The sequence below is a fragment of the Etheostoma cragini genome, chromosome 5, assembly GCF_013103735.1.
Source record: "Etheostoma cragini isolate CJK2018 chromosome 5, CSU_Ecrag_1.0, whole genome shotgun sequence".
In the NCBI taxonomy this organism is placed as follows: Eukaryota; Metazoa; Chordata; class Actinopteri; order Perciformes; family Percidae; genus Etheostoma; species Etheostoma cragini.
In genome coordinates, this window is record NC_048411.1 from 27,921,079 (window position 1) to 27,931,255 (window position 10,177).

Consider the following 10,177-nt stretch of genomic DNA (forward strand, 5'->3'; position numbering starts at 1 on the left):
ACATCACTACCTTGGAGCTTTTCAGCCATAGAGTCCGCCCTAATTTCTTTCTCGTGTTTATTGACATAACGTAGTGCACATTTATAACTTGCATTAGTACACTTTTTGAGTTCCAAGACTGGCCCCTCTCTCGGCCTGCCTGCCTGAACCCAAGCCTCAAATGCAGCCTTCGCTTCGGCATGATAAACTGCCACATATCTATTCCACCCTAGCAGTTAATAACATTAGTTATCTCATTGCACTTTTCATAAAAGAGCAGGTCTAGACCGAACTCTGTGATGTTATTTACAGAAACCCTACAATCCCACCAAGAGCAAGCACTAGGTGACAGAGGCAAGGAAAAACTTATATATAGTTTTTGACAATTTTCCAGAGGCCCAGTTGCTGCGTCCGGAGCTTAGCGCAGCCCCAGATGGTTGGGATCGGTGTAAAGTAATGGAAACAACCCTGAGCTGCATCCCTGAATGTAACTAGCTCTATTTACTTTACTCCACAGTGATGTGGAGATAGGTCTGACAATGCAAGACTACTCCGCTCTGTACAAGAGACATCTGGTCAGAAAGGCCCCTTTACATCTTACCCGACCCATCCCACCCCTCACACCAGGAGTTCCACCTTCTGCACTTTGGGCGAAGGTATAGGGTCCCTTGGCTCAGCAGCTCCAAGGCTTAAAGATCCTTTATTTCAAAGGGCTCCTGACACGGCCTGCATGGTGTGAGTGTGTCGGCTGCGTGGCATTTCTGATGGATGCAGGTGTCACTGAGAGACAACACATTCAGAGTCAACGCTGTTCACATTTAAGCAAGCTTTATTAAAGTGATAATGCAGATTGATAACATGAGATGCGAGCTCGCCTATATACAGCTCTGCAGGTACGTGTGGTTGTTGAGAACAAGTCCACACACTGTGTACTATGGATACACACTCTATACAGCATTCACCAACAAAAAGACACATTAATTGGAAGTCCGAGCAGGATTTACATCAGCAACTCATTTTGTCTCCATCTTGTGGCATTTTTGGATAAATTCAGATTGGGGGACACAAAATGTAAAAGCAATCTGAAAATCCCGACTTCATTTCGACTGAAATAATCTGGTTGTTTTACAACAGATCTAATAATCTATTATTTGCTTCAACCAGGATATAAATAAATGAATTACGTCATGTGCGACTTTAAGCTTCATTCTTCTGTAGCGTTCCCCGTTTGGTCCGTTTGTGTTCATTTTCAAGCCTATTTGAATTCATCTCAGTGGCTGCAAGAAACAAAAGAACAACCAAATCAATCACTAAATGATCGTTAAAGATTGGCAAAGGATGTCAGATACAAGGTTGAAAATCTATTATGAGTTATCTTTTCTGTCCTAAAAAAGGAACAACAAGGTTTTCTAAAAAGTTTGGTTTTTTAATATCCAATGTATGTCAAAAGGGTTTTGTTTATCATGCTTTTAGAAAGACACACGTGAACTTGACATATTCACACAACCCTGACACATTCATGTCATTTCAATTGAATCCATTCTTGAACAATTATCAAAAATGACAACTTTTAACATGTTTCATTAGTGAAATGGGAATTGAAGAGCTGATTGATGTTACAGAGGTTAGGTTTGAAATGCATTAATTTTATACATCCACATATCTGAATATTGTTGCTAAAAAAATTGATTTTTAAAATGTAGAAGTTAGTAATAAAACTAAAGAAATCTTTGTAAGGTACACTACCACTGTCTGCAAAAATAGTAATAGAGCTCAAAAGTGTTAGTCACAGGTCTTCAGCAGTTTTTAGGCCCAGAACCCTGTAATAGAGACAAAGCAGGGACACCCTACTACACATACTGAACAAAATTATAAACGCAACACTTTTGTTTTTGCCCCCATTTTTTCATGAGCTGAACTCAAAGACCTAACAAGTCAATATCTGGTGTTATGGTAAGGAGAAGTGTTAACTAACACAGATTTAGACAGATCTGTGACCAATCATTTTGAGAATTAAGCCTTTTGTCTACACAAAACCGTCTTTTTTTAAAATTCATCTCATTAAAAATGGGGGCAAAAACAAAAGTGTTGCATTTCTAATTTTGTTCAGTGTAAACGTAAAGTATAAAATGTAGTTGCATATTAAACTGGAATCATAATAATGTAGGGTAAGGGACTTAAAGCCTTTGCACATACTTTTTTGGTGCATACAATAATAAGCTTTTAAAATAAAAATTGAAGGCCTAGTCTTATCATCATTTTTTAATATTAAAATGTGAATAAGTAAATCCTGAAGCTTAACTGTATCTGTGAATGTCCATTTAGCCTCATCAACGCCGTGTACATTCAAAAAAATATATTTACATATAATGATAATGTTAGATTCATGTCAATGTATATTTCAGACATATTCAATTATTTATTTATTTTTTAAACCATTGAGCACTAACTTGGCGGCCCCCCTGCAGCGACTCTGAGGACCCTGTAGGTGTCCCGGGCCCACTGTTGAAGATCTCTGGAATAAAAAGAAGAAAGTGTTTCTTACGATGTCGTGGTGCATCCAGACACGTGAGCGGCGGTCCCGGTGTACTGGACGTCACAGCGAACTACGTTGTTGTTGAAGTTGGACTCTGGAACCTGCTGCCGGGGGTTTACCGTCACCTGTCAGGACGACACGACGGCCATCAGTATATCAGGTCACCTCTCCTCGAGTTTCAAGGATTATTTTTCTTTATGTCATCAGCTCATCACACAAAAAGACAATGTGTAAGTCTGTTTCTAAATACTTTTGGACTTTCCTAATATAAGGAGATATATGAAAAATATGGAAAATAAAACTAACTGAAGATACTGTACTTTATTTAGCTTATTGTAGTCTGTATCCTTGTATTGTACTGGATGTAAAACTGTATGTTGTTTTGCACGATTATGCTTTTCTTTGCCAGGTCGCTGTTGCAAATGAGAACCTGTTCTTACCGGCCTACCTGGTTAAATAAAGGTCAAATAAAAAATGAAATAAAAGGATGGGAGATGAAATGTCTTCAAGAACCTTAACAGAGTCCAGTTACCCTTGAACTAACCTTCCTCGGATATTGAAAAATGTATACCCCAAATGTATGGAAGTGAACAGAAAGACACAATTTATCTCTAGAAACAAAAAATCAGTTAAACTCTGACGGACCTTGAGGATGTATTTTCCGGGAGAGACGTCAGTGATGTCGATCCACTGACAGTCAATGTCGGCGTTGTAGGTGTCATAACAACCTGGACTCAAACCCTGTACACACACACACACACACACACACACACACACACACACACACACACACACACACACACACAAACGCTTAATATCTGAAATTTCAAATGTCTATTCATCCCATCTGTATTGATTTTTTGTTTGTCTTTGTCACTCCCTAATGTGAGTTGAGTGTAGATGTGAGTTGCACATGCTCAGATTTTGACGGTTTACGACATAACTGTCATACTGAATTTTGTGAAATCCATGAAAAAAATAAACTTTTCTCATAACAAACAATAACAGAAGATGGGCAACATTTTAAAATTGTTATCTATTATTGTTTGACTGCTAACGTTAGCTCAAAACGCCTTGGTTAAGTAGGTCCATTTCTACTATATTGACATTACAGAAGTCTCTCGTTAGCATCTTGTATGCTACTTGTCGCAAACTGACACATGCGCATCGCACAGCTTCACTTGTCGCAAAGTGACGTATCAGCGACCCAAATCTGCGCTTGACTAACATCGGGGATTGTATAAGTGTCTCACAAATTTTTTGTTTCTTTGCTTTGATCCCCATTAGCTTCAGTGTGAGCTGGAAGCTATTCTCCCTGGGGTACTGCTTGTTATTTATGATTGATTTTTTTTCAGTTTTGTGGTCTGAGTGTGTTGATACCTGTGTGTGTGAGGTGCAGGCGAAGCGGCGGTAGTATCCCGGGTCACAGGAAGTGTCCTCCAGACAGAAGCTGGCCTTGTGACCCTCGGCTACCTGGCTCTGAGTTTGGGCGTCCAGCAGCTCGTACAGGCTGAACTCATCCATGCTGTGGAAGTGACTGAACAACAACAACAACACAGGAAAGACAAACAAGTATTAACCAGGTAATTCAACAAACACCCTCATATCAAACTGTTAACGGTTTGCTGCCTACTTGTGACAGCTGTGCCACTCCCAGGCATATCGTGGTTTACTGGGCAGGAAGTCAGCGGTTCCCTGGTTCTTCACCCGCTGGGGAAACCTCAACAAAACTCTGGTGTCATAATCATGGGAGGAGCTGGCGGAGCTGGAGGAGAAGAGGTTTACAAAATCCCTTTAGTGAAACCATTGCAGGGAGAAACAGTATCAGTGTCACATCATCACTGGATGGCTATTTTACAACTAAACCATCATTACATCCACACACACAATTGTTCCTCCGAATAAAACTTTACAGTCAGTCCCTCCACAACCGGCAAGCACCAGCTCTATAACAGCTTAACACCTGGGGTTATCTTACGAGGCGAGGCAGTTCTCCTCAGCAGCACAGCGCAGGTTGTACATGGACATTCTCTGGATGTAGGTGGCGATCTGAATGTAGTATGGGTCCGGAACCAGATCAGGGAGACCTACAAACAGGAACACTTTCAGATCACATGGAGCAGTTTGGTCTCTGATTGGCTGTTCAGGCACACAAAACAGTCCGTTAGATTTGGAGTCAATTGAAAAGGCATGCTGAGCTGATTCTGTTACACTCTTTCATGAATGTAGATTAGATTAGATGAAACTTTGTCATTGTGCAGAGTAACAAAATGCAGTTTGCGTCCAAGCAGAAGTGCAAAAAGAGCAGAAAAGTGCAATGTGATATGCAAGTATAGACAGCCAGACACACCAGACTCTTTCCCTCTCTCCCTACTTGGAGCTGGGCGGAGTTGCCATCGCAGTGAAATCAGAGCGCATCCCCTTTGCTCAAAAAGTGCTTTAGAGTTGATAGATATGTTTTACATGTTAATTTTTGTTAATGTTTATCATGTGCCAGACATAAGTGCACCGTGTACACCTTACTTGTGTCTACAGCCGCTTGCTGACGTGTACCGTTATCATTCCAGTTCAATGGTGATTGAGTTCTTCAGTCAGTGTCAGCAACCAAAAAGAAGTTTGTGTGTGTGTGTGTTTGTGCGTGTGTGTGTGTGTCCATGCGTCTGTCTCACTCACTCAGCGGGACACATGCATCACAGCGATGTATGGGAGTGCTGCACCAACTGAAGGAGAGCTTTTAAAACTTTGAGAGATATGTTTTATACATGGTTGAATATTTATATACCTTTTAACGTTGATGCAGTTTTTAAACTGTATTTTTCTCTGCTGATTTATGTTCAACAAGTCCGCCAGCTTCTTTTACATTTTAGTTTAGAGCTACTCCTGTGTTGTCTTTGCATTAGGCGGCAGATCAGCCTTAGACATGCTCATTTTAATTTATCTAGAAAAACTGAAACAATGGCAACATATTTCTTAAATTACAAATCAAGCACTTTATTTCAATGGCTACTTTTGGGTTGTAAATGGTGAAATGAAGTATACCACAGTGTGCACTTTATTATGTTGCTTGCTTATTGCAACTGTGTGCAATAGGGTAATTATTTTATTATGCTTGATTATTTTTAGAATTTATTTTCAGAATTTTAATTATGCTTAAATATGTATTTTCAGTATTTGCAGCAATTAACTTTTAAGTAACAATTAAGTAACTACCTTACCTGTTTTTACTATTTGTTAAATACTGGTTTTTTAAAATTTAAATTTTTTGGAGGTGTGTGGTTGTCAGGGTGAGCAGATAATGCTTCACCAGTGACTTACAAATTTACATTATGATCAGCTAATTTAACAAGTGTGCAAAGCATTTTCTGTATTTTATATGGGGTCACTTTGTTCAAAATAAGTCATTATGTTTTAAAATATTTTTCTGGCTTGATTGTAAACTTAAAAATAAATGGTTTTAAAGAAAAATACTGTTGATCAATTTGGTCCGCTTTTTCACTGAATCAAGAGAAACACACAAAAAAAGTCTCCATGCTGCACTAATGATAGTATTAAGACGTTCCTCTGTATTCACATAACCTCTACAATTATAACCTGGGCTGTATTATTTGTGTCCCCTTCAAAAAATTGTTTTTCAGAAATGTATGTTTATTGCTCACCCCCCCAACTGTTAGATGAGCTTTACGCCCACGGCTATGTGTAAAAACTGGAACATCTGTCTTCCTTCATTAAAAGAGATAACTGAAGGATACAGCTCCTGCACAGGAGTAACCAGCCTATAACAACTGTAGTTAAGACACCTTCGTGAACTTTCACAGTTTAATGAAGGCTTAAACACCTTTGTTGAACAGAAGAGTCTCCCCTCAGACAAAGATTGGATAAAGGCCCACTAGCCTTATTAGTTACTTAGTTCCACTCAATTCCTGGATTCTTTTTATATTTGATCCAATTGACAAACTCAACATTTGAGCCATGATACCAAAAAAAGAAAAAAGTCTGTCCTAAGCCATTTAAACTCTACGACTCTTGTAAAGTGGGAAAAACTGTACCATTCCTCCAAAACTATTGTATCTCTGAAATATCTAACCAAATCCCACTTTTGAAACCTAATACTACTAAACAATAAATAAATGAATAAATTCTTTACTTCCATTTACTGAGTCTCCCCTAAAACAGTTTGGAGCCCCCTGCCACTTTGAGAACTGACGACAACAACAGAGAAAATAAGATCAGTATTTTTTTACGACATAGTAAGAAAAGAAGCTTGTTAACCGTTCTGGTGGTAGCTGGTTCCGTATCCATGCCGGGGGTGAGCCCTGGGTCTGGGTCTGTAGTACGAGTTGTAGTAGTTATAATAGGGGTAATAGTTAGAAGCTTTGTACGGGTTGTATGGATCATCTCCGACCATCATGTCCTCCCGTCTGGCCGGAGGAGACTCTCCGTCGCTGCCGGACGCCGGCGGCTGCTGCTGCTGCTCAGGCCGCGGCTGTTGACGCATCATCGCGCGTAATTGCGCGGTGCCGCTGGTGACGGGGACCCGCGGGGAGCCCCGGGAGGCGGCGGGGACCGTGTCGTTACCGCTGCTTAGTAGGACCACAGGGTTACCGCGGCGGGGTGACCCGGATGGCCTCCTACCGGACGGCTGGTACTGAGAGCCGCGGCTCAGAATGCTAAAAACCTGCCCGTTATGTTGCCATGTCAACCCCCGCCGAAGCGCATCGTCATCACCTGCAGCCTCTTGAGCGCGAGCCCCGTCCAGAAAACTACAGAGGAAACATAAATGTGCAAAAGACAGCAGCAATGCATCAGGGGAGAGTCCCTTCATTATTCCAAATAAATTAATGGGATTTTAGTTAAGAAAGAAACTATTTTTTGTATTATCTTCCTCCCCACGGACAGCCGCACATCTGAACAGTCTCCTTCAAGTGCTTCAGCTCAGCAGCTGCTAATGCGATAGAGAGAGAGTGAGAGAGGGGGAGAGAGAGAGAGAGAGAGAGAGATGTTTTGTAAGTGTTTTTTGACTTTTTTTGTGTGACCTTAACCCTTAGGACTGGGGCGTAGCACAACATTTTGGGCCCTGTAAAAAGGCATTTTCTACGGGGCCCCTCCCCACATCCACAGCTCTTTTGTGGCCCTCCTCACATTGGAGCCCTGGGTACTCGGTCCCCTTTTTTCCCCCAGTCCGATGCCCTTAGGCCTCAGGATCAACAACTACCAGATCAGATGTGAAGATCTCTAATAATTTGCCATTTGGGAATCGTTTGTCTTTTCAGTTTATATAAAACATGACTGTTTGTATGTGAAGTGACCCTGGGTGTCATGAAAGGCGCACGTATCAGAAAAAAGAAAAGAAACTTATCATACATGTTGAAGATGGATTAAGTATCTGCAGAAAGCTTCAAATCTAGCAGACTGATAGGAATATATGGAACAAGTTGGACAAGGATTTGTTGTTAGTGTTTTTAAACTGCTGCATGATTTCTTAAACTATGACTGCACTAGAAGCACTGATGAGAAGCAGCTTTATTCTGTATCAAATGAAAACTTCTGTCCCTTTGTTTTTTCTCCACAGGATGAGGAATTATTAGAGTGATGCTTTGGCCTGTTTTCAGTCAGTATTATTATCTCTGTTGTCGGAATGAACTTCAACTTCGTGTCCCCAAAGGTCGATTAGGTGTGTAGCAAGTATAAAAACATACAAGACAAAAAATACATACATAAGTTCTTCACTTAAATCCAACTGGAACACAACTGTAACAATAAGAGAAGAAATAAATACCAGTACAAGGTGCGTGGATAGCAGCGTCAAAGTAACCTACATAAGGTAGGAAAAGTGCATATCAGCCCCCAAAGTGGACACAATCTAATCAACAATGACCATGGTCATCAACATCAGCATCCATTACATTACATCACCAACTTTTACAGTGAGAACTGAAGGACAGTCCAAAAAGTCCAAACTCCTACATCTAAAGGGTCTACACAGGATACAAAAAGGCTTCTTGGGTTACCAGGAGCTTGAACCTGTTCAATGTGTTCCTCTTAGTCGAGGTTATTACATTTTTTTGCAAGTGCCTGCTCTATGATCTTCATTTTTCATTTGCTGCAGTTTCTTTTTTCTTTCCTCAGCTCTGGCCAAAGACTTGTCTCAGTTTTCATGGATCAGCTTTATGGTAACGGTGTGTACCTGTAGGCGTATGTTGCTACCATGCATGTTCTTGCTCAGAGTTACAGTGCAACCCATTCATGAAGCTTTTGATGGTTTTATTGGAGGTTCACCCCCCCACTGAGCACTCAGGATGCTTTAAAAAAAAAATGCTGAAATTTAGGCACTCACTGACTGAGAAGTTTCCTTCTCTTAAAGCACTGTGAAAAAACAACCTGCCACCCACATGCCATAACACACACACACACACACACACACACACACACGTCCGTCAGGTATCTTCATCAGTGGACTTTAGCATTTAGCCTTCAGGATAAACTTATTGATGTCCTTTGGCTAATTACTAATAAAAGTTATATCTTTACAACAGTGTCTTTAAGAAAAAAAACTGTCATCTAGGGTGAAAACAATGTCTTTAGCTCACCAAAACATAAGGACAAATTGAGACACCACCAAAAAAAACTACAGGCCATCATAGACCCTTTGCAAACACGTGACCACAATCATGTGACGACACAATGCCGGACGGCCAGAAGCACAAGCTAAAGAGCAGGAAGTTTCATTTGTTTCATGTCTGTGCAACAGTGAAATGACATAACTACATATGACTTTACAACACATGTAAATGTATTGCTATTCAAGTTGAAACACTCAGTCTCTGTCTAGAAATGTTAACGCTATGTTGTTTCCTCCAGTAGCAGTACTTAGCCACGCAGTAGCTAGCAGCAGCAGCACATGTGCACAGTTAAACCGATTCCTTTATGTCAAAGGAAAAAGGGATCAAGCTGAACAACGGCTCCTTTTTTATGACATTTGTGTAAAGATCAAAGGCAGGGCCACTTTATCGCACCGCGGTGCACTTTCCTCTTAGGAATACAAGGCAGTAACCACTGTTTCCAATGAGAAGCAGGTGTCGGCCTGATCTGAGCGGTTTAAACAGCTTCATAATGAGGGCTGGCCGCCTGGAGGGGCCTCTTGCACGCAGGGCGCATAAAGATCCCTAGAAACACCAAACACAATAGCACTGACTTCATCACCACCAACATATTCATCACCTTTAGTGTGTGTGCGCAAAAGATATTGGAAGAAAGAAAACCAAAATCAAACATTCATACATCAGATATGAGTTTAAGAGGGACAATGTGAGCAACTATGTAAATAAAAGTATGTGTTGAGTTCCCTATAAAAGCCCTCATCAGCCTGGCCTGCAAAAGCCATTTGTTGGCGGCGCTTTCCTATTGCCTTTACCATCTCGGCTTGACCGCACTGCTCCGACTTCCATATTTCATTGCTGATTTAGTACGGTCTTATGCGTGAGGCGAGCTTGGCTGGTCGTCAAACTGCCATGACCTAATGCGACACACACACACACAGAACGTCCAAGGTGTTATTTATGATTCTCAGCATGTGGCTGTCTTTTTCTGGTTCCGTATCCATGCCGGGGGTGAGCCCTGGGTCTGGGTCTGTAGTACGAGTTGTAGTAGTTATAATAGGGGTAA

General features: G+C 41.0%; 1 protein-coding gene across 1 annotated transcript; it reads right to left on the minus strand.

Annotated features, from left to right (window-relative positions):
• Positions 1 to 790: 790 nt before the first annotated feature.
• On the minus strand, positions 791 to 7,440 carry LOC117944418 (protein-lysine 6-oxidase-like). The gene is made up of 7 exons (XM_034871214.1): positions 6,785 to 7,440; positions 4,494 to 4,602; positions 4,149 to 4,280; positions 3,896 to 4,052; positions 3,161 to 3,256; positions 2,525 to 2,640; positions 791 to 1,256 (listed from the first exon to the last, which is right to left on the minus strand). The coding sequence occupies exons 1-7, from the start codon at positions 7,335 to 7,337 to the stop codon at positions 1,250 to 1,252; spliced, it is 1,170 nt and encodes a 389-aa protein (XP_034727105.1). The 5' UTR covers positions 7,338 to 7,440; the 3' UTR covers positions 791 to 1,249.
• Between the last annotated feature and the right edge of the window lie 2,737 nt (positions 7,441 to 10,177).